This window comes from Trachurus japonicus, chromosome 5 (assembly GCF_045865225.1).
Source record: "Trachurus japonicus isolate A0001 chromosome 5, Traja_1.0".
NCBI classification, from domain to species: Eukaryota; Metazoa; Chordata; class Actinopteri; order Carangiformes; family Carangidae; genus Trachurus; species Trachurus japonicus.
The window spans coordinates 31781796-31806224 of record NC_140911.1 but is presented as its reverse complement, the minus strand read 5'-3'; the positions used below and the strand labels follow the sequence as shown (position 1 = coordinate 31806224).

The window sequence follows — 24429 nt, the reverse complement described above, 5'->3', positions numbered from 1 at the left end:
GCAAAAATGTAAGCATCGGTGAAACAAAGCAAAGGCCTGAATAGGCGAGTGACAATAAGCACGGCCCGGACGTACAATAAAACAATGCACAATAATGTGTTCCATTGTTTATATATCTCTGCACATGTGGATGTATGTGCAGGTGTGTTGCAACACACTTGTGAGCTACACACACACAAACACATGCACGCACACACAGGTTGAAGACACGAAGAAGAACAAGTTTTACTGCTGAAAGGGGGGGAGGAAGAATCCTTTATTTAACCCTTCAAGGTGAGGCAAAACAAAAAAAAAACTTCCATAATATGCATGTGCTCAGGCTGTGATAACATACACAAGCTTTACTGCACAATGTTGTGAACTGAATCATGTTACACCACCACAGCTGGTTCACCCCGCCGTCGTACAACAGGATCTCATCGTTTCCCACATTTTCTCCAGCATCACGGCCACGGAGCTGATCAGGACAGATGGTCTCATGTCCAGCAGCACAGTTTAGTATTCTGCTGCCTGGCTGGCTGGCTGGCTGGCTGTCCACACTCTGCAGAGAGAGGCTGGCTAATAATTTGTCAGCCCCTGTGGGGTATGAGGCCAGCATGTCAACAACGGGCCTAGTGTTTCACAGGCCAGCGATGGAGATTAGAAAGCGAGGCTGATCTGGCCACTCTGCAGACAAGAGGGAGGGAGGGGGGCAAGAGGAAGCAAGGGAGAGCGGGTGGTATTCCTGGGTCTCTCTCAGGGAGGGACTGCGTGCTGCTCAGACTGTGTTTTGCAACAATCACAACCATTAGGGACTGGAAAAAAGGGCAGCAGCAGCATATCGTGTTTTCAGGCGAGAGCACTGGCTTTAAGGCGCCCTATCTTGCGAGAATATCTATTTCTTCACATCAGGACGCGCAAGGTTTTTCCCTTGATGCAAACAGCGTCTTATGTTTTCTAAATCTGAGAGGTGTTGTGCAAGAGTGTTCCCTCCTCTGCAGGTCGTAAGGCTAACCTGGAAATCTACAGACACAAATGGTTTCCGACTTACGGGACAAAACATGTTTTCTCAGATTCTGAGAGAACCAAAACATTATGACCAAGAAAACCATTTCAGCACTTACGCAGGTTGACTCCCCTCTGTTATCAGTTGTTCAAACAGCCCTTTGCTACACAATGTACCTGCTGCCCACACAGCTGCAGGAAGCTCCACCTTCACTCCATCACCTGCAGAGTAAGACACCTTGTTCAGAGCTTTTCCAGCTCTACAAAACACATATATATTTGCATTTATGTACAGTATGTCTAAGTGAAGTGCCAGATTTCAGCCCTACAGACATGGCAGACTGGAGTCCTATAGGTGAAGCAGATTAAATACACACTTCTGACATCTAGTGGTTGAGCTATGTAAATGGCTACATTCGTATGGGGACTGGTGCTCATACAGCAGGGGGAATACTGTAAAACAAATGCATACATAGAATGAATACTGTATGGTTGGGAGTATCATTCATGGGAACCATTTCAATCTGAAAGTTTCACTAACAGATGTTTGACTGCGCAGATTAATTGATAGATACTTTTCATTTTTGTTGTAAGACGTAAGACTGACAGCGAATCTAACACAGCATTTTCACAATGAAACTGTGTTAAAGTGCAATGGAAAACTAGTTTGGGCCTTCTCACTACCTCAAAATCTGATATAATCAATTTTACAGCGATCCAACCTGGACCCAAGAAAGTGGCAGAAAACGTATTGATGCATTGAACAACAACAACAAAAATAGTAAGTAAGTAAGAATTCATTTTAATTAAGTTCTTGCTTAAAACCAACACTTGTCCACCTGCAAGATTCCTGTACCTGTACCTGTAACAATCACACTTTAGTCTGCTGACAGTGCACTACATTACAGGGGTAGCAATAGAAAAGACTTTTTAATGCTTTTTCTTTGGAGAAAACTAAATTTAAAAGACTTTTAAAGACTGCTCCTTTGTAATCTCAGAAAGACACCAACATATCAAAACCAGGATGAATAAAACAAAAGTATATTATTATTGTATATTTTTTGAAAACACATATTTTTGAAAACCATTCAGAGGATCATAATAGTGAAGACACCTCATTGGATGTACCTCTGAACAAACCATGTTGTCATTCATTCACTAGTCTGCACAACCCAGTGACTTTCAGGAAGTTCCCGTTTGTAATTATGTTAATGCTTTTCTGAGTATGTGCCAAATGATTTAATACCTGGAAACAAGAGAGACAATGTGTTTGCTTGCGTGTGATCATTAATGAACAACTTCTGTAGCTACGACTACAACAAGGCAAAAGGTGAATTCATGCTTGAGAAAGAAAGCTGCTCAAACATAAACAAGATGTTAATCTGAATCCACCGTCTGCACACAACATCAGGGCAGCAACACTGAGCCCGCACTAATCACACACAAAATCCAGTCAGAGACATCTAAGCAGATTTAAACGTTTCAGCAAATAAAGTGATCCTGACTATTCACGGGGAGGATTCAGCCTTGAATGGCATCTCGTGATAAAGGAGTGAACTTGTATGTGCAGCGAATACACAGGCTCGACTAAAGAAAAACACTGACTTTCATCACAGCTCTTCTTACGTCAAGATGACTCACGAGATAGGCAACAGAATACCTCCTTTATGTCCCTGAACAAACCCTTCCTGTAACTGATACGTCTTCAAATCAGACTGGTTCACATCAAAAGATAAGTGTGCCATGACACAAATGGCGAAAAGTTGATTTCACATACTGTACAACCACAAGATCCTGCAATAGTGCACTTAAGAGGTTTGCGGTTGTAATGGAGAAGAATAGAAAAAGAAAACTGTCATCCATTGGAAGAAAAGCTGACATTCCATAACGTTCTGTATAATGAGATGTTGTTGTGCTAAATGCAACCATAATGTAACAATTTTTTTTCAAATGCATTCTACTTTAATGAATAATTAAGAAAAAAAAGTATGATGGCCTTGAGAGCTCACTGCACTGCAACATAAGAAAACACATGAAAACAGACAAATATTTTTGCAAATTTAGGAAACATCAGGAATTTGGCAACATGCAAAACACATGCACTGCAAGAGAGAAGAAAGGGAAGAAGAAAAAAAAAGTCAATCACGATTAAAACTACATCGACTACCATTTTAAAACCAGTCTGATGAGAAAACAGATTAAGACTAATAAAGTTGTGCTGAATTGTTTGTACTGAGCAAAGCCAGCAGTGACGTGTGTTTATATGCTGTAAATTCATGTGAAGTTGTGAGATGTACGTGCTAATTGCTCTGTGACTTTCTCTCAGCTCACCCACTAATTAATGTAACCTGTAAATCAAATGACAATCAGAAGAATAATAGTACACATGGTCATGTTGGCCACTCCCTCCATTGACTCTGTTGGGACTTTACGTGGAAGCTTGTGTGCAGACATCAAAGAGAAATGCTCAGAGACTGGATGAACAAAACCAATCTCTTCCTTACTGTGAATGAGTTTCCCTTTCGCTTCTGGTTTTACTTTTTGCCTCCTGTTCTACCGGTTAATCTGTGCTGCTAATGAGTGATTTAACGTCATGTGACATTTCAAACCTATATTTTAAAGTCTAACAATACCAGTGTTCACATGCTCAATCGGAATCAATCATTCATCAACATTTATTGTTTCCCTAATTTTCCCTTCCTATCCATCCTATTGTAAGTCGGGCTCTGTGTAATACACTGTTGCCCATAGTTGGAAAAAAATAATATATATATTTGAATCTCTTCTCATGAAATGAATGTGACAATGTGATTTATTCTTGATAGATAAAAACTTTATTGATCAATCTCTACCAAACATATCGCTGTCAAAATTAAATCACAATTAACCTTTATCTAATAGGAATAAAAAGGGAAATACGTCTAAAAACTAAATTATTCTGACTTTATGGGCAATAGTGTGTGGCAGGATTTGTGTCAACCAAACTGACTCCAGGCAATCACTGAAAAAAACAACATGTTTTAACTTCAAAGTATCATATTTAGCTTTCAAGACTTGTTTGAGAGAGGTCTGTGTTGTTCACAGTGCAGATTCCTGACCTTTGAAAACTCTTTACGTCACAAACAAGGTGAAATAGACACTGTGAGAAAATAGGACTTTTGGAGTTTTCTAGCAAAAGCAAACCAAAGGGAGCTACATGTCCAGAAACATGAACAGTAGGCTATTCCGTCTTTTAAGCAAAAAGGACAAACATTGTCCCAGCTTCTCAAATGTGAGGATTTGGCCTATAGATAACAGAAATCTGAATATTTTGGAGAGATATTTCAAACTAAAACTTATGACAAACATTTTCCCACTGTGTTCTGACTTGTAAGAAAAAATTAATCAATTAATAAATAAAATAACTGTCCAATTCATTAATAATTAAATAATTGCTATTTCCCATCCTTGAGGAACTGGCTCAAGCTAAACTTAAAATGCAGTTGAATGATTTGCGTGGAAGCATTTCAAAATGCATATTATCTCCATGTATAAGTGCTTTCTTATTATTTATTTCTTATTTATATGTCACCAGGTAGCAACAGGAAACTAATTTGCATATTAACAACAGCAGAAGTTCAGCTTGTTTTGATCGCTTTCCAATAACAAATGGCCTGAAGCCGGAGTAGCTGGAAGAGAAGAATTACTTGTTCAAAACTGTATCAAAAGAGCCATTCAAAACTACTTATGTAGAACTAGTGGGTTTATGCAAATATTGTGGGAGGAAATGTCAATTTGCTTGCAGGGATGAACAGCACTGATGTAAATGATGATGCAAAAATCAACGCTGAGGTGAACGCAAAACATGACAATGCAAAAATGAAAACATGCAATGAAACACAGCTTAATATTCACGTTATTAGTAACATTACAGTACCACTTCTAGGGCAGGCACATGTTAGTGACTTTCAGAACTGTACCGTGGCCCGAGTGATATGAATAAATATGCAAAGCAATTTAGATGCTGTGATTACAACAACAGGCTGAGCAGCCAAACATTTACTGTATGTGCTCATCTCCTGACAGATAGTTACACCGAAGAGGATCAAAATGCAAACCACAAGCAAATGCTCCGGAAAGATGAACACCACATGCACAACAAACACTCAAATGCTCACAAGGTGCAATATACAAACCATTAACAAATGAAGGCATCTCACAAAAGGCCATCAATTTCTTGCTCATTCAGAACTATTGTATTATAGATGTGGACAAATTCACAATAGCAGTGTGCAATTATACCACAAATGTTTGTTTTTCTAATGATAATAAAATATCTTTCTCTTGAGCATGAGGAGTGTTGATCGCTCTTTCATGTACATATACCAAAAATGTAAATGTAGGCCAGTATTATAAGGTCCATTTCACATCATTTTCACTTACTGCATGTTACACCTTCAGGTGGCCGGGAAGGGGAGGAGCCACTTCCACCAGGTGACTTTGGTGCTTATTGTTGAGTTTGCATACCGCAAGATTTCATGATGTACTGACATGTATGCAATTTGTCCCTGTGACTCTAGCTTCAGTCTCCAGCTTCATCTGCATCATGGCTGCATCATCTTCCATCCTGCTGGTTCTGTGTTGCGTGTTAAGACTGAGCTGCAGTGTGAACAGCTCACCTGAGTGGTACCAAAACATTTCCACCGATCTTTTCCACTCGCCTGGGGACATTATACTGGGAGGACTCTTTCCCATTAACGACCTCACCAGTGACCTCAGCCAGAGGACAGAGCCGAACAACATCAGCTGTGAAAGGTAATGTGGTATACATAATGACCTTATTACCTGAGGTACTGCAGCAGTGTGTTCAACCATACTTACAGTATAAAGTTTCTCCTTTACAATGTGTTCCTTCTGCTCGGTGTCTCACAGATTAAATGAACGTGGACTGGGGTGGGCTCTAGTGATGAAATATGCAGTGGATGAGATCAATGGACAGCAAATTTTGCTCCCTGGCGTCAAGCTGGGTTATAGAATCTATGACTCTTGCAAACAATCTGCCATTCTTGTGAAGCCTACAATCTCCTTCCTCACTGAGAAATCTAACCAAGTGCTTTCTGTCGAGTGTAATTACACCAACTATGAGACCAGCATCTCTGCTGTGATTGGTCCGTCCAGCTCAGAAATGGTGTCTGTAATAGGAAAACTCCTAGGATTCTTTCTGATGCCACAGGTAGGGTTTCAAATACATTTGGTCTTATTATGTCCATATACTGTATTCTCTTTTAGAGTAAGTCTGAATGTGTGCTCCAGTGTCCCATAAGCCTTGAAGGTAAAAGAGTTTAGGGTAACACTTTACAATAAGTGTCCCTTAATTAACATTAGTTAGTACATTATTAAGCATTAATTAATATATTAACAATCATTATTATGCATTACTTAGGATTAGGAAACAGATTAATTAATGTAGCATATTAGTAAGCAGTTAATTGTGTGTGGTCTTGTGTTGTCTTCTGCTGCTGGTAACATTGTAATTTCCTGCAAAGGTTTAATAAAGTATCTTTAACTATTAACTATCTTTAACTTATGACTCTTCTCCCTCCAGATTAGCTACGGTGCAACCAGTGACAAATTCAGTGACAAAGCTAAGTACCCATCGTTCTTTCGGACAGTGCCCAGTGACAAATGGCAAGTAGATGTCATGGCACTTCTGCTGAAAGAGTTTGGTTGGAACTGGGTGGCAGTGGTGGGCAGTGAAGAAGAGTATGGGCAACAAGGCGTGAAGCAGTTCTCCAAATTAGCAGAAAACATGTCTATATGTGTCGCCTATGAGGGGCTGATCCCAGTATACTCTGACCCTGAACCAGCTGTCAAAACTATCATTAACAATATCATTGCAACCAAGGTTGGCGTGGTAGTGGTCTTTTCTATTGTAGATCCAGCTGTAGTCTTCTTCAAAGAGGTTAGTAATACAGAGGAAATTCAGTGTGACATAGCCTGTTACTCACACAACTTCATGTTACGGATGGACACATTATATTAAGTTCATGCAGTCAAATCTCTTCCAGGTTATAAGGAGGAATCTGACAGCCGTGTGGATTGCCAGCACAAGTTGGACTGTACATCATCGAATCACTTCTATCCCCAATATCAAAAACGTTGGCACAATCCTTGGATTTATTGATCAGGTACAGAGTTTGGATCAGCTCGCTGCCTACGCCGACGTTCTCTTCAACAAACTGAGTGAGGAGAGGGAGAACACGTTCCATCCCCCAGAAAAGTCAGGCAATCCCGACAATCCCTGCTCACAATGTGAAAACTTATCACCTGCTAATATTAGCTTGGTGACAGACACTGCAGTGCAGCGCACGGCTTTCAGTGTGTATGCTGCCGTCTACAGTGTGGCAGAGGCACTGCACAACCTGCTGGAATGCAATTCAACTGCATGCATGTGGGGATCTGAAACTAAAGTCTATCCCTGGAAGGTGATTTCTTTTTTTTTTGTCCTCTGAATAGGGGAATGCAGATAATCTAAACATTTTTAACAGCACTGAAATTAATTTAAGAATTAAATCTTCTGTTGCAGCTATTGGGGGCTTTAAAGAAAACATCTGTGAATGTCAGTGGCACACATATAGTGTTTGACAACAATGGCAACCCAAACATTGGGTACAGTTTGCTCGAGTGGATCTGGAATGGATCAGATCTCAAATTTGAGAATGTTGGAATTTTTTTGGAGCAACTGACCATCAACAAGTCCAAAATCACATGGCACACTGGAAACTCAGAGGTAATTTCAGCAATTCATCAGAAAATGTGTAACTTTTCAATTAAATTACTGCTAAATGTTGATTTATTTATTTTTTTGACAATCCTGATTGTAATGCCAGTATGCCACCACTTTTGCAGGTTCCTGACTCAACATGTTCAGCATCATGTAATAGTGGCCAGGTCCGCAGAGTCAAAGGCTTCCATTCTTGCTGTTTTGATTGTATCGACTGTTTGCCGGGCACATATCAGGCAAATGAGGGTAAAGTGGTTGTCATCTATTTTATGTAAAGAGTACAGATGTAAATCGTAATTAGTAGTCGGTTAGCTGAGCATAGACTGGACACAGGGGGAAACAGTTGGGCCAAACCACTGATCATCTGTCAATATAGACAAACTGTAGTGCGTCTAAGACGGTCTAAGTCAGATAATTAAAGTTTAGCCTGATGTGCAACACTATTTTTTTGTTAGCTAGGAGCATTAGAGAAATGTGTTATTCTCACCTACAGCTTTTACACAAACAAGACATAACATGTTGCTGTTGACTGTTACTTCAGATTCAATCAGCACACAGAAGAATGACAAAGACCATCTTAACTGCTTGAGATTTTATATATGTATTTCCCAGAATAACCTTTCCTCAATTCCTCAATGAATGATGATCCATCTCTCACAATGTGATATTTGATGTCTGCTTCTTCATCAAACTCCCTCTCATAGATGACATCCAGTGTACAAAGTGTCCTGAAGGTCAGTGGTCCCTGATCCGCAGCACTAATTGCACCGCACCCACTTTCTATGTGTTGTCCTGGGATACACCTGAAGCGCTGTACTTGACACTGGCCGGGGTAGTGTTGCTGCTGTGTCAAAGCTCAATAGGTGTCGTGTTCCTAAAGCACCGCAGCACCCCAATGGTCAGGGCCTCGGGTGGGGCTCTGACCTTCGTGGCTCTGCTCAGCCTGATGGGGGCCTGCCTCAGTCTGCTGCTCTTCCTGGTGCAGCCGGGGGACCTGGTTTGTCGACTTCAGCTGACCCTCACCTCCATTTTCCAAACAGTCGCCCTCGCCATCATCACATCGCTCTCACTTCAGGTGAGTTATGACAGCACTGAAATGTAGAACGATGTAATGAGTACTTTGTGAAGCCGCTGAAACCATTTTTTTTTGTTTTTTTTAAACAGATATTCTTCGTGACAGAGTTCCCAGACACAGCTGCTTCACACCTGAATATAATAAGAGGCCCTGGGAGCTGGTTGTCTGTGCTGGTCTGCTGTGTTGTGCAGGCTGGTCTCTGTGGCTGGTTTGTTCAAGAAGGGCCCTCACTGTCTCAATATATGGCGGATATGAAAATAGTATTTGTGAGGTCCTTTCTTGCATGTCCAGTGTTACCTTTGATTGGTTTTGCCATAATGCAAGGTTTGAATGTTGTGTTGGCGCTCATATCATTTATTTGTACCTTCATGGCAGTGAAGCCTCTCCATCAGTATAACCTTGCAAGGGACATCACATTTTCCTCCTTGATTTATTGTGTGATTTGGGTGACCTTTATTCCAATCTACATAGGTTTGGATACCAAGAATAGGTCAATTGTCCAGGTTTGTTTCATCCTGGTGAGCAACTTCGGGCTAGTGGCAGCCTACTACTTCCCGAAATGCTACTTGCTGCTGAGGAAACCTGACTCCAATACACCAGAGCACTTCTGTACCTTCCTGGAGGGGGTCCCACCAACACCAGCTCAGGAGGAGCCACAGCCACAGACTCAGACAGAGTCACAGTCACAGTCACAGTCAGGACAATAAAGAGGGACATAAGTGTATGTTTACCACAGTGCAATTCTATGTCCAATATTTTATATTGTAATATTTTGCTAAAAAAGAATGTATCACTCTTGCTTTAGGTTAAATAATAATTCCTTAAAGGAATAGTTCACCAAAAAATGAAATTCAGTCATTATTGACTCACCCTCATGTTGATGAATACTCCGGAGTAGTTTTTTATTCCAGTGCATCTGGAGACCTGGGAGGCCGGTTCGTAGTCCAACGAAAACTTTATATGAGATTAATAGGTACCGACATAAAAACGTCCATAAAACTACGCAAAAACCATTTAATATTCCTCCACACTGCTTGAAGTTTACTCGAAACGACGTCATTTAGGACATTTTTATAGCCTAAACAGTCCTGTATTTTTCGGATTTGCCTCAATGACGTAGACTCGTAAACCAGCCTCTCGCGGAAGTGCATTTCATTTCATTCCGAGGGAGAGTCTGGCCTCATGCCCATTCTAAGCGTTTGGACTGAAACCCTCAGAAGGCCGAGCCAATCAGCGTCGCCCGCTGTGATTGACACAGCACGTTGGCCAATCAGGGACCGACTGGTGCAAAGCTCCGTCACTACACCAACTTGCTGATTGGCTGAATGGGGTTGTCTGTCAACGCTACTACCAAAGATATTAAACCGTCTTTGCTACTACTCCCGCCCACCCCAAACGCTTGCAGGGGGGATGAGGCCAGACTCTCCCGAGAAATGAAACGAAATGCATTTCCGCGAGAGGCTGGTTTACGAGGCTATCAATGACGTTGTTTCGGGTAAACTCTGGACTGTCTCCATGGGCGGCACGTAATGGAGGCCACAAATAGGCCTACATTTTTTTGGCTTTTGGCTGGACCAAGGCAATATCGCATAGCGCTCTTTCTCCGTTATTGGCGTTCACACACACACGCACAGATGATCGAACCTCCGACTTTCATTCTTGATGAATGAAAACATTCTTGGCAAGACGTCCGTCTCATGGTAGGCTAAATGTAGTGAGAAAACACTTCACTTTCCAAAACTCCTCGTTGTCCCTTTAAATGGTTTTTGTGTAGTTTTATGGACGTTTTTATGTCGGTACCTATTAATCTCATATAAAGTTTTTGTTGGACTACGAACCGGCCTCCCGGGTCTCCAGATGCACTGAGGAATAAAAAACTACTCTGGAGTATTCATCAGCATGAGGGTGAGTCACAAATGACTGAATTTCATTTTTTGGTGAACTATTCCTTTAATCTAATATGAAACTCCAGTTTACTACATCATAAACAGATTTTGTCGGTTTAAAAGTGTATATATTTTTCTTATATCATCGTTATAATAGGCTACTCTACAATAGATTGTTACATGTTGATTTAATTGTTTAAAAAAAAGATGAAAAAAATGTTGTTTTCCCTATTTTGTTGCAAACGACTTCATTCAATGAATAAAGATACTATTAGCCTACATCAGCAGTAAGGACTTCTTTTTCTCCAGTAGCTATGTGGGCAGAGCAAGATTATTTTTACAGTCCCTTCAACAAACCTTAATAAAGAAATCCAGAGCTATAAATTACAGATACTCTGGCAACGGATATTGATATTTGTTCCTATCAAAACTATTTCCTGTTATTGGCAGCCTTGACTCCCAGTATAACAAGTAACAACCCGACTCAAACACTGTAAAGCCGGGGAATGTAGTCTGGCTCTGGTAAAGCTCAACCTGACCGTTGACCTGGTTGCTGCCTGAAGACAGAGAGTTTCCCAGTCACTTAGCAACGGTTGCTAACAACTCAAGTTATTGGGCGCCTGCTGCTGATGCTTGAGAGATTGATTGAGCTTCGGATCTTCAAACTTTCTGCTCTTGAGGTAAATTTGTATTCGTCCTAAACAGTAGACGCTTCCCGATAAAGACACCTTCTCTTTTGGTAAACTATAACGTAGCTAAATATTTTCAATATACCTTTCGGTTTAGCTTGCTAAATGTGCACTGTTGTTAGCCGCTGCCCTCAGTGCCCCTGTTAGTTTAGAAATGCACGTGCTTAATGGGCGTAACGTGTGAAGCATACAAAACACAAGTGTAGCCACAGATGTGTGCTGTGTTCATTTGCTTACATAAACTATCACTTTAATCCAGGAAGGAAGAAAATAATCCATCTAATTTCCCGAGTTTACACTGTGAGACTAAATGCCAAGTGTTAATTAAGCTTAATCATAAAATGACAACTTGAATCAATCAGTAACACCTGGTGTAACCATGCCTCGGGGGAGGTCAGCCAGAAGTGCCCGCTCAGACATCAGTGAGATGGATATGGATGGTACAGGTAATGTAGTTACCGTAATCATAACTATTAAATGTTGATGCGTCACTACTATTATTGTTTTGCCAGTTACTGTAATGTCTATATGATGTTTTTAGCAGAGTCGGAGATCACCAAACTGCAGAGACAGTTCAGGATCATGGAAGGAGATCGGCAGGCCTACAACATTCAGGCTCGGGAGCAGATTCGCAAACAACAGTAAAAAAAAAAAAAAAAAGACAGTTCACCTACATGCAACAGTGTACATTGTGTGTGTGTAGTGTGTTTTTATTTACCTGATCAGCTTTTTGTGTGTTTTGGATGAAGGCAGGAGATAGACAAGCTCCTTAAGGAGCAGGAGGAACTGCAGCAAAACCTTTGTCTCCATAAGAGTTTGTCTCAGCAACAGCAGGACAGTGAGGACACCAAGGGTATACGTGCTTTGCTGGAACAGAGAGACATGCTAGAGAGCAAGCTGAGGAAAGAGCAGGAGTGTCAAAAGGAACTACAAAGAGAGGTTTGTTTAGTCGGATTCACGCTATGTATTACTAATGTTAGTTTCATGTCATGTTTACTGATAGCTTTGGACACACAAACCTAAGTTGTGTCATGTGTTTATGTATTATCCTGTATTACGGGCAGATTTCAGACATGGAGTTGAAGCTGGTAGAGCTGAGAAAAGAGCAGATCAGTACTAGTGACACACAGAGGTCTAAGGTACGGCCGACTCAGAAGGCCATACACACACTGGAATACAAACTGGACAGGGTGAGTTATGGAGGAGCATCTTTGTCTGCCTACTTGTACACATTTTCACATCACACTGTTAAGTTTACACATGTCTGTACGATGTCTGCAGGTTTCGACGCGCTTCAATGAACAGCTGACCACAAACAGCCAGCTGAGAGAGGAGCTGCAGACACTTCATATTGAGCGTGTTCGATTCCAGCAGCTGCACAACAGGCTGGAAAAGGTTAGAGTAATGATAATTCTGCCTAGTTTTCTAGTAATTTAGCCACATATTCAAGCTTTAAGACTTGTTTTAAGATGTCAAATAAAAAGCATGTTTTTGTACTTGTGTATTACGTTTTAGGAACTACAAGAGGTCCGCAAAAAGATTGGGGAACTCACCAACCTGTCCACTGCTGCATACGACGCTAAGTAAGATTTGAGACAGTTGTTAAATGATGTAAAAAATCAGGAAGGTATGCACCTCATGATCTTGGTTTTTGAGTGTTTTTATAATCTTTCTACACAAGGGTGGAGGCTCAGTCCAAAATGACCATGATGAGGGAGAAGGCGGTGAGGGACCTTGCCCAGTACAATGCTGAGATGAAGGAGCTTGAAAGAGTTATTGCACATGAGTGTAGCCTGAAAGAGTTTATGAGCACCAAGTGCAGCGAGAGGAGTGGGCAGGACAACGGCCCTGAAACTGGACACAGACAATGTAAGATACAGCCACTGTACTGGAGCGAATATCGTTGTTTTTACATAATATTCACAATGATGACATGTGATGACATCAGTAATGGCCTTACAAATGCCCTGGCACAGTCGGACCACTGTGTATCCCATCAGCATAAGCTAAGAGAGGAATCTCATTCCTAGGTCACTAGGAACTATATATTAGCAAATTGCAAAATACAGAAATTATGTAATTAGATATATCAATGAGTAAATGGTTGTTTGTTTTAACCTATTATAGACACAGACAAAGCTACGGTAAATAGCTATGGAGCTATTCATGGGTGCAGATCCCCGGGGGCACAGGGGGGACATGTTTCTGAAAAACATGAATTGTCCCCCCCAATAAAAATACCCTAAATTATTCAAAATTGAACAAATGTATTTTCAGACTTCACATTCTTCACATTTTAGATTTCTTTTTACATCTAAAAAGAAATGATTGAAATGGTGGAACAAATAATGTTTGACAAACATTTCTGACTCCACATTCCATCTCTGGTCTCCTCCACTACAATGCAAATGAATGGGTAGTTTCTTACACAGACGCTGATGACATCAGCAGCAACAACCCCCTCAATCTTAGGGCTTCATATTTTGATATTCATCCATATCAATTAATCATGCATAAAGTATGGTGGCATGGTATGAGTTGCATACGGGCAACAAAAAATAAAAACACTTTTGCGTACCCTCCAATCCTGACTCTAATCCAGTCCTGATCGGATCTGCACCCTGGAGCTATTGCACGTTAACATCAACACTTTACAACTGACTAGGATAACAAACAGTTATTTAGGATATCAAGTCAGCAATGCTAATAATGTTAAACCAGATGATGATGGTGATAGTAGCATGGATAAAGTATTTTCAGTCCTTACATAGTTAGTTCCACATGGTGCTTGTTCGTCCCAGTGTCTGAGGTAAAGGAGCAGCGGAGGACAGACTCAGGGGAAGAGTCCCTGGATGCTCTGGAGGAGGTTTTTGAGAGGATCCAGACAGTGACAGGAGAGGACAACCTGGACATGCTGGTCACCAGGTTCATCCAGGGTAAGTGTTACCAGCACACCCTGACTGGACTGCTGTCAGACACACTCAATTCTCTGTTACTCTACTTTTGGCCTGATGTACACTTGCACTGGCAAAAAGCTAATTAAATGCAATGTCCTACCTTCATAATTCTGATGATAAGACTACATTTAAAATATTTAAATGTACCTCACCGCTTTTTGCTTTTTGCTGTGCAGTTGAAGACCGGAACTTTGCACTCTTCAAATTTGTAAATGAGCAAAACAATGAGGCTGAATCACTGAGGGATCAAATCAGCCAGGTAGGTTTTCTCTAATTAACTTTGTCCATGGACAAACTAGTTAATTTCCTCAGCTGCTCAGCTGTGGAATACGCTGGGGTTGTATTTCATAAAGACCACAAGCAACCAGTAATGAGGAACTTCAAAGACCATGGCTATAGATTAGAAAGGGAGGATGTTGTGTTCTATGAGCAGTATGTTTATTAATGTACAGTACATCCATTAATTTACCTGCATTGAAATGTGTGAATCTGCAGATTGAAGAGGAGAGGGAACAGTTTGGAGTCAAAGGTTTGCAGCAGGAGCACGATCATCAGTCTTTGCTGAGAGACATTGATGAACAACAACAGGAAACTGAGTGTCAAGCAGAGGACTTTGAAAACCAGGCCAACATCATGAGCAAAATCCTGGATGAGATTAAAATAGGTTTGGCAACATTTTTTTCAGGTCTGAAATTTCCTAGGAAGCTCCATTGCTAAATTAGGTAAATAATTCTTAGGAAACTCCACCGAAAAATATAATTAAGTAGACAATTGTAGAGACAATAGAAACACTGTTCAGCTGGAATATGAACTGGTAGTTCAACCTTGAATGTTTCCGTTGTGCAACAGACCAGCATGTAAGGATATGATTCCACGTACCATGAAAGAAGAACAATGTCCAGTTGTCAGTCATTAATGACTGAAGTTTTACATGGATTTAGTTTGTCATTTTAAGGAGATGTGTTTTTAGTCACTTCTAAACCTCTGTGTTGTAAATTTGCACACACACACACACACACACACACACACACACACACACACACACACACACACACACACACACACACACACACATCAAGTGATTTCATTGCAATACAATGCCATTTGGTTGGAAATTTACTGGATATTTGAAGCCAGACAGTTGGTGACTCTTGGTGTCTTCCATCCCACAGGAGTGAACACCACCTTCTCTAAAATAGAGTGTGACCGCTCAGTGATAGAGGACATGCTGGGCTCCACGACGGGGATTAGTGAGAACAACATTATGTCCTATCTGGGTCAAATTGAACAGAAGACTAATGAGCTGCTCACCATTCAAGCATACCTCAATTCTAAAGTAACCTGTCAACCTTTGGTTCTGTTCTACCTTTTCATGATATACAATCCTACATGTTTTTCTTTCATTTCAAATCTCTAATATAATAGTTCACTGCATTTTGTGATGCTTGCAGGATCTGGAAAAGGACTACAATCCAAAAGATCTGGTCAAATTCCTCTTGGGTCAAAATCCAGAGCTGCTTCAGCAGAATATCAGCATCCAACATACATTCAACAAGTCAGTGTTTTAGCTGTTTTAAAGGGATAGTTCAACATTTTGGCAAATTGGCCCATTGCAATAATCCCTATAGTTTTAGGAGTAGGTTTGTTACCTTTAATTGTCGGTGCAAACTATTTTTAGAACGGTGGAGCAGAGCCGCGAGCTGCTCAAAGGCTACACTACAGAGGTTCATGGGATTTCTTGGTTTCCCTCATCAGACTCATCAAATACACAATCCAACAACTCCAAAACGCTCTGGTGGACAAGTTGTGATCTGCACATTCACCACGCTATGAGATCAGCGGTTTTGCATGAATTTAACTCGAAAACATCTCTGTCTCGTAACATTCCATTATTGTCTCATAGCGTGGTGAATGTGCAGGTCACAACTTGTCCACCAGAGTGTTTTGGAGTTGCTGGATTGTCTATTTGATGAGTTTGATGAGGGAAACCAAAAAATCCCATGAGCCTCCGTAGCGTAGCCTTTGAGCAGCTTACGGCCACCGTTCTAAAAATAGCTTGCACCGACAATTAAAGGTAATGAACCTACTCCTAAAACTTTTTATTATGGCCAAAATGTTGAACTATCCCTTTAAGATCAAATTTTTCTAAATTCAATCTAAATTTTCAACTCTTGAAACATCAATTATCAATTAGTGTGTCTGTTGGTTTTACTCCTCAGTGTCGAACATGATGCAGAAGAGTCTGTTGTCACTGATGAAGAAGAGCGGCCATTGTCACAAGGGGAACTTCGTAAAAGAATAATGAGAGGGGTGAGATAAAAAGTCCCAGATCTTTCACTTGAGTATCTATGCGTTATGTCATGATCTGTTGTTTAAAGTATTTTATCCTCCTGATTTATAGGTTCTGCAGAAAGAGAGTTCGGTCCAACAAGCAGCGACCAAAGCCCCAAAGATCACTCAGCAGTTTGAAGGCCAACAACAAGCCCTGGAAGACGCACTGATCTGACACACTGACATGATCAGTGTGGTTACTGTGGATCCTCTCCCTGCTGTCATTATCTGCAGTTGAAGGGGCCTGTTTTTTATTCTTTATTATCATATAGATCAATAGAGGCCGTGACCGCTGATGGAGCCGGCTTGAAATCATGTAGCTTGAACACATAAACATTTAAAGCTTAATAAAGTTATGTGTATGTCGCCTTTTATGATGAATCATTGACGTTGCCTGCTACATTACATCTTGGTGTGATTTGTTTAGTTGCAGCTAATTAGGTTTAGGGCTATAAAGATGTCTTTTCAGACTCTGGTAACCAGCTGTCCTTTTGATGTGAGACTTGCCATCTGGCTTTGACTATACAATCTGGTCTCAGCACAGCTCTCCATCACTGGCAGCGTTTCATTGCATGGTACTCGCTGCTATGCTCAAACGAAAAGGTTGGGGGCAGCAGAACCTTTTGTAACTCCAACTGGTGCGCTGGGACCTTGAGTCTGAGTTTCTGAAAAGGAGGTGAGGAGCTTTCAAACACTTCACTGTTCACATTCATTTTTAAACACAATGTTTTTGTTGGTGAAATATTGATGCTGAGTATTTTATGATGTATATTGGTAAAGTTTCTATAATGATAGCTGTTCCATATGATTCTCTGAGGATTAAACATCACTGTTTCTGTTCATGTTCATTTATCCATTTATAGTGTGGGTATACTGGACAGATCACCACTACTATCCTTGTGTATAGCTAAAATATTAGAAGACCCTGTATCTTTTTTTTTTCTATAACATTGTGTGTGGCTTTTAGTGTGCAAGGATAAAAAAAAAAACTTCACTTTGATCCTCAGGAGTTTCGAATGTCATCTTATCCAAACATCCTGGAGTGAGCCTGTGCTGGGGTAGAGATGGCTTCACTTTCTTTACACTGAAGAGAAAATCAGAATGGGGAACTTATTTTAAGAAACGTATTTTTACCTTCAGCTCAGTCAAACAATTAACAAAGCGTGTAACTATATTTAGGTTTTAAAGGTCACACAGATGCCACCATTTTTTTTTCTTCTTTTTTTTCTTCATGGCCTTCACAAGGAAATGGGAGTGTGCCTGTCTACATAGGAGAATGACACATTTAGGTCATTATGTTAATTATCCATCTTGAGTTGTGGGGTTTAATAAGTTGTATTTGTTTAAGTGTTTTTTTTGTTTTTCAAGTGTGGTTTTGACAGCTGCAGTTTGGAGAAGTGAAACTGCTACTCTGCAAACATTTATGACTGATTGACCAATGACTTCATGATAATCCCCCCTTGCAGACTCAACTGCGTGGCTATGAAAACAGATTATCTGAGATAAAAGGGCGCCGTGGAAAAGCAGAGGGGTGGCGGTGGTGGGAGATGAGATGGAGGAGGCTGCTCGCTTTGAAATTCAACTCTCACTTACTCCCCCCGCCACCACCACCACTACCACCCCCACCCCTCTTACTCCCAACAAATTCTCTGTGCACACGGCCCTCTGCATTGCCATAGAAACCTTCCTTTTAATCACAACAGAAACCTCATTTCCTGCTTCTGACAAAAGAGTCCTCATTGCCTGTAGAGACCGCCTGCAGCAGCCATTTCCAAGGCCCACCTCCTTCTGCAGGCTGTACCTACCAGCAGCAAATAGCCCTCCCACCTACCCCCTTCTACCCAGTCCTTTTTTTTCTCCTTTTTTTTTTTTACCCCTCCTCTCCATATAAGCACATTTTCCACCTTTTCTCCTTCCTGTAGCTTTAACAGTTTAATATTTTCTAGAGCGCCCATGCCACCTTAGTGCCACATTTTATGTACACCAATGACTGTTGACACTGTTGCATTTCATACTTAGTAATTATCCCCGTTCCTTGAAAACACCTACACACCCAACAATGAGAACAGGAACATGCAAGCACAGGTAGCATGTATCCATACTCTTATCTGGGAGCCACATGCTTGTATGCGGCCTATTCATCTGTACAATGTCAGACCGCTGTCGCTTATCAACTGCAACGGCTCATGTCCTGTTGTGTCAATCAAAGTGTGACTCAGTCCCGCTCAGTCTCTCCAAAAGACCAAACAAGCTGGAGTTCTCAGGCTGAAGGCCGTTGACTTCATGTGCTAGAGTTCTCGTCAACTTTCGTCTCACTGCAGGCAAAGTTTTAGGTGATATACTGTGTACTTCCTGTCCCTGGTGTGGGTCTGCCTGAGAACAGACTGTGTTAACACTTATAAAAAGACTTGTTCCCTTTATCTCTAACAAGACTGTTATCTGAGAACAGAAAATACTCCTGTCCTCTGTCTCATGCTCTGTCCCCAGTTCTCTCTCTCTCTCTTTCTTGTTTATTTATTTGGGAACTTTGCCAGGTATTTCCCCAGAAAGACTGTCTGCAGTGCACCCACAATGCTCCCTCCCCTCGAAGAACCGCCCCACCCCCCCACCACCAACCCACCCACCCCAACACTCACACCCTCCCACCCTGCCATGAATGTTGCTAAGCAACCATCTGCCATGAGAGCCGGTGCTTTTTCCAGCCAATCGAATTACTGAACACATTTTCAAATAGTGTTCAGGATGGAAAGAGGAGAATCACCATCCCTTACTGTCCTTACTGTCAGCTCCTCTTTTCTTTCATGTATCAGCTTTTACACATTGCAGACAATTAGCAGCTATTTCTGCTGCTGCACATACATGGTTATGAGAGATGAATGTTTGATTCTCAGTGCTGTTCACACCACAGCCTGTGTCAGCGGCCCACCACTGGGTGGCAGCACCATCAGTGCTTCTGTTGCCACACAGGCTGCAAGTATCTTTTTTTTCTTTTTCTTTTTTCTTTTTTTTTTTTTACTGCTGTTGCTAAGCAATCCTGGCTGTCATGTCTTACCTGTGAAACAGTTGTGAATTTTACAGATGTCCCTGACACCATTTTGTCTTTGTTTTCACTATTTTTCACGTGCACCTATGTGAAAAGAAAAGAAAAAAAATAAAAAATACTGTTTGCACAGTGAAACCTCCATCACATTCAGACTGTAAACCTTCTGAACAAAGATACTATAATTGAAATTCAGATCAATGCAGAGACAAAGCCGGTGTGTTTCTACTGACAATGAATGAGAAACGCTCCATGGTTGAGTAACACAGCTTCAGTTGAGTCCATCTCTTCATACAGGAGGCAGGAAATGTGCTCTTGAGTGATTAGGCTGGCAGCTCTTGTCTTCCACTTAAGCGCTAGTAAAAAAAAAGATTCATGCACTCACTGGGTTGATATTGCTGTGCAGCTTCTTGTTTTTCTCTGTTTGCAAACCTCTGAGATGTTTCCTCTGATGTTTCCCACATGATCTGACTGATCAAGCTTTTGCATCCAAAATTCTTTCTTTATCATTGATGTGTCTTCTCTTTCACACTCAGCAGGTCCCTGTGTGCCCCACCACCCACCTACCCCCCCACCCCCTCCCTCGTCGGTCCCCCTGTGTGCGAGTCCCTCATCTCAGCTTTGGTTGCTGTGCAGATGGCTCTTTGTTGGTGCTTCACAATGGGCCTAAGGTCAGTGTGCCTCATGCCATCAACACACACTCAAACTTTTCCACTCCAGCTGTCTTGTGGAGTATTTCTAATTTAACTAAGATGATTCCCATGTCAAGCATCATCTCTGCTGCGCATGTGTGTGTACGTTTGTTCTATGGTCTCATATTATGAGGAAGTTGTAAAACCACAGATGTAACAAAGAGATAGCCCAGACCTCTCAGGCTGTAAAGACGTGAACACGTACACAATCGTCTCCTTTTCCATATCTAAGCCACACCTATGCCTTCATTGTATTGAATGTGGAACCTTACTGCGAGCGTTATCTGTTGTAGGCAAGCTCCAGAGCATGTGAACACACCAGACACCAGAATGTCAGATCAGCCAGTGAAATAAAAATGCAAATCTACAATCTGTTCTGTGATCCCAAGCCAAGCCTTGTTCATCATTCAAGAGCTAATGTGATAGTTACACATTGCTTAACCCGTAATATTTATTCTGAGGGGAACATGATATGATGTGGGCCTGCTTTTAAAAGAGTAAACAAAGAAACTCTCTTGGGAGGATCAGTGTAAATGACTAACGTAAAAAAACGTGCCTTTTTAATTTCCCTTTCTCTTTGTTAACCAAATAAAACAAAGGTTCAACACTTTTTCTTTAATGAATGAAGTGTATCCGGCTATTGAATCAAAAACCTTACATGTCTTGTGAGCAGAGAAGTAGGTTTCCTCATTGTGCAAAGCAAAAGCTGCTGGACAGCACATGGTTGAGCAGCAGAGGGCCATGAGGTCTTCAGGCCAACATGAAGCAGGAAAGAGCAGGTAGAGTGAAAGGCGGGAAACTAGAAGGAGGAGGAGCATTTCTTGCAAAGCAGCAGTAGGAATTACTGGAAATTTCCACTTTTCTCTGGCAAGACGGTTGCAAGGGTGGAGCTATAGAGGTGAAATAAATAAGGTGGCTGAGCTGAAGTCAAAACTAAATGCAGCGCAGGAGAAAAATCCCTCGCTGTTACTTCATGCACAGCCTGGGAAGGTTTTCACAAACATTTTCAAACTTTAATTCATTACAATTACTTTGTCCTCTTAGTTATCACCATTTCATCGCTGACACTTGTGTTTCAGGCATCTGCCACTGCATTTGTTCAGTTACACAGCCTGGTAATAATTACTTACAAGTATAAAGCGTTGGAACACCAAACAACAACCACAGATATTAGTGTTTAAACTGGCTTGTGTGTGTTTATATGGAAGGGAGACAAGCAGGTTGTTTACATGGGTAAAGTAAGGCCATTATGAAAAATAGATAGATAGATAGATAGATAGATAGATAGATAGATAGATAGATAGATAGATAGATAGATAGATAGATAGATAGATAGATAGATAGATAGATAGATAGATAGATAGATAGATAGATAGATAGATAGATAAATTATGCATGTGCTGTTGGTTTTGATTCATTATTTCTCGATTAGGGAGGGCAAAGTGCTCTGGATGCTTAATGGGTTGAATGAAGGACAATGTTTCTCTACCTCACACTGCAATCAGACACTGTGCTGAGGACTGAAACATGATTGTCTTTTTTTTGTTATTAAATGAAGGGAAGTTTAAATCAATTAAGTTGCAACACATTTGATTACATTTCAACATCCACCAAGTCAAAATCCAGACTTTGTTGACACTGGAAATGAACACAATCAACAGTACAGAATTCTGCTCGTGCAGTTTTGCAGGATGCATGTAGCATTTGCTTCAGTAATGCACAGAACATTTACATGTCACATCTGTCATTCGTTTTTTTTTCCATCTGCAACCTTTTTACTCATTTTTAATGTCCGTCAGGGTCGCTGTGGCAACAAAGCTAATAGTGTATACCACAGGTAACCTTATTACCCCAGCAGTTTCCTCCAACACCTCCACTATACACTCTCATTCATGCCACCAGAGAGATGTACAGTCCCTGAGGCATGTTCTCAGTCTGCTCTGGAGTCTCTTGGCAGTCATTTACACCCTGCAGATACCAGATACCCCAGCCACTGTGGAGCTTTCCAAGATTTCAGCTGCTTGGTAAAGCAAATAGTAATTTTTTCGTTACTACTTAAAATTGAAGATCAGATTGAAGAAGCTAAATTTATATATCAGCAGGATTACTCATGTCACAATCAGTTCTATACCTTCATTCATTATTAAAAGGTCCTGAAGCATCTGAACTCCTCTACATAGCAAAGATACTATTTTCCTGAACATCGGGATAGGAGAAGTCAGTTTTCCCAAGAGAGGCTGGGAGAGAAGATGATCTCCATCCCATTTACTCCACACCCTGTAACATTTGGCTCCTGTGTATCAGAAATTAAGATAGAAAAAACAGTTCATAACCCAGTGTTAGCAAAACAACATCCTCCAGACCGTGGCTGCACCTTGACATCCTGCCAGTGGTTATCACAAACAGGGAACCAGGCAATGCACATCCTTTAATAAATCCAACACCCGTTAGCGAGTTAGCAGCAAACACTTCTTTAAATCAAAGTGCACTGACACCAAAAGGCTTGCAGCATTGGGAAACACTGGCATTTTCCAAATCCTCTAAGCACCTACAGACTAATCCATGCAACACTGAAGAGACATGTCGGCCACAGCAGCAGCAACAATACCAGAGCTGCAGGATTTCAGGATCTCCTGGCACTGTGCCACTGAGGCCCTTGTTTACATTATGTGTGTTCTTGTAAACTCAAATACCTTTTTTTTTCTTTTTTTAAACTTGACTTTTTACTTTTGCTGTTTACAGTATGTAACCATTTTTATTTGCACATACTACACACACATAATATACTACTGTTTTTTTTATTTTTTACTTTTCCATCATTTTTTCCAGTTTTCATTTAGTTGAATTGTATTGTTGACTCATCCCCAAGTGATCAAGAAATAAACACCATTACAAATATATTACATTTTTAAAGAAAATTCCACAGAATTTATCTTAATATATAAAATATTTTTTGCTATAACAATTAATTCACTTGTGGGGGGGTTATGGATGGAAATTAGCTAGCTAAATCTGGCATATTTACATCAAATAATAGTTTTTGTATGTTCATGAATATGCGGAGTCCCATTTCAAATAAACTAATAAATTAAATGATTGATTGAACTCTGAACCACATAAATGTACTTATATATATTATTTATTATTTTTCTTTTTTATTTCGTTTTCTTGAAGCATCTGTCTGAAATATATTTTTGCAGTTCTCATTTGACAATGCAAGGACGTCTTGCGGAGCGCTTCTGTACTTTCATTATCGTCAATAATGACTTTACCTAATTGTGTTAATTATGGGTCCATAACATAATGCCACTTTCTCCCTGACTATGCATTCAAGTAAGGAGCGTCAGTCAGAAGTCAACTTTATGTTGTCCCTGTACTCTGCGGGACTTGCCTGAGAATTAGAGAAAGACAGCCAGACCATGCAGGACACTGCTGTTCGAAACAAAAGAGCTCAGTTTGCCCCCACCAATTCCAGCAATTATCGGGACCCTTCCCCCGCCTAATCCTGACCTCTGGTCTTTGATGGGCCCCACTTTGCTTTACCCTCGAGCACTGGCATTCCACAAGTGAGGTCAGTCTTTTGTCCGCATGAAATCAAGGTGAAATTAAGGTGCTGTACTTCCTATCCTATATCCACTGACCTGTTAGATCAGTGGACAGCAGTTGAACACTTCAAGAAAAAGTTTCCCTGGCCAATGGGGCCCCAATGCTAAATGTTTAATTTACTTTGAAACGTGTGTCACTGTGAGCACAAAGAAGCTTTTATTTTACACAGTATTACTTACTGTGATCCCATAACTTTGAGAAGCATAAAAAAAATTCCAGTTCCTACTTGTGGAAAGTGTGGTAAACACTCCAGTTGTTGGCAAATAAGTTTGTAAAAATCACCACATAAATTGCATCTCTTTTTCCCTTGACTGCCCTACTTGCTGCTTCCCTTCCCTCACCTGCAGAATGAACAGGCTGCACACAGAAAGATTTTTTTTTTTTTTTAAACTTTGTAACAGATCTG

General features: G+C 40.8%; 2 protein-coding genes across 3 annotated transcripts; both read left to right on the top strand.

Moving 5' to 3' along the window:
* Positions 1-5512: 5512 nt before the first annotated feature.
* tas1r3 (taste receptor, type 1, member 3) lies at positions 5513-9529 on the top strand. The gene is made up of 8 exons (XM_085775498.1): positions 5513-5778; positions 5896-6196; positions 6569-6925; positions 7032-7448; positions 7550-7753; positions 7873-7993; positions 8452-8822; positions 8912-9529. Exons 1-8 carry the CDS (start codon positions 5519-5521, stop codon positions 9527-9529), a joined length of 2649 nt encoding a protein of 882 aa, XP_085631624.1. The 5' UTR covers positions 5513-5518.
* Positions 9530-11267: 1738 nt separating this feature from the next.
* odad1 (outer dynein arm docking complex subunit 1) lies at positions 11268-17059 on the top strand. Of its 2 annotated transcripts, none has more exons than XM_085777489.1 (15): positions 11268-11388; positions 11760-11843; positions 11942-12038; positions 12147-12336; positions 12462-12587; positions 12679-12792; positions 12913-12980; positions 13079-13266; positions 14199-14333; positions 14531-14613; positions 14850-15018; positions 15527-15690; positions 15806-15909; positions 16574-16664; positions 16756-17059. In XM_085777489.1, exons 2-15 carry the CDS (start codon positions 11777-11779, stop codon positions 16858-16860), a joined length of 1701 nt encoding a protein of 566 aa, XP_085633615.1. In that variant the 5' UTR covers positions 11268-11388; positions 11760-11776; the 3' UTR covers positions 16861-17059. The 2 variants fall into 2 exon arrangements, with proteins under 2 accessions (XP_085633615.1, XP_085633614.1); XM_085777488.1 differs by having other exon boundaries at positions 11939-12038.
* Positions 17060-24429: the final 7370 nt, after the last annotated feature.

Coding starts and splice junctions, on each gene's coding strand:
- odad1 (XM_085777488.1), top strand. CDS start 11,777: ATGCCTCGGGGGAGGTCAGCCAGAAGTGCCCGCTCAGACATCAGTGAG. Junction 12,793..12,912: donor TGCACAACAGGCTGGAAAAG/GTTAGAGTAATG, acceptor ATTACGTTTTAG/GAACTACAAGAGGTCCGCAA. Junction 14,614..14,849: donor TGAGGGATCAAATCAGCCAG/GTAGGTTTTCTC, acceptor GTGAATCTGCAG/ATTGAAGAGGAGAGGGAACA.
- tas1r3 (XM_085775498.1), top strand. CDS start 5,519: ATGCAATTTGTCCCTGTGACTCTAGCTTCAGTCTCCAGCTTCATCTGC. Junction 5,779..5,895: donor AACAACATCAGCTGTGAAAG/GTAATGTGGTAT, acceptor GGTGTCTCACAG/ATTAAATGAACGTGGACTGG. Junction 7,449..7,549: donor CTAAAGTCTATCCCTGGAAG/GTGATTTCTTTT, acceptor CTTCTGTTGCAG/CTATTGGGGGCTTTAAAGAA.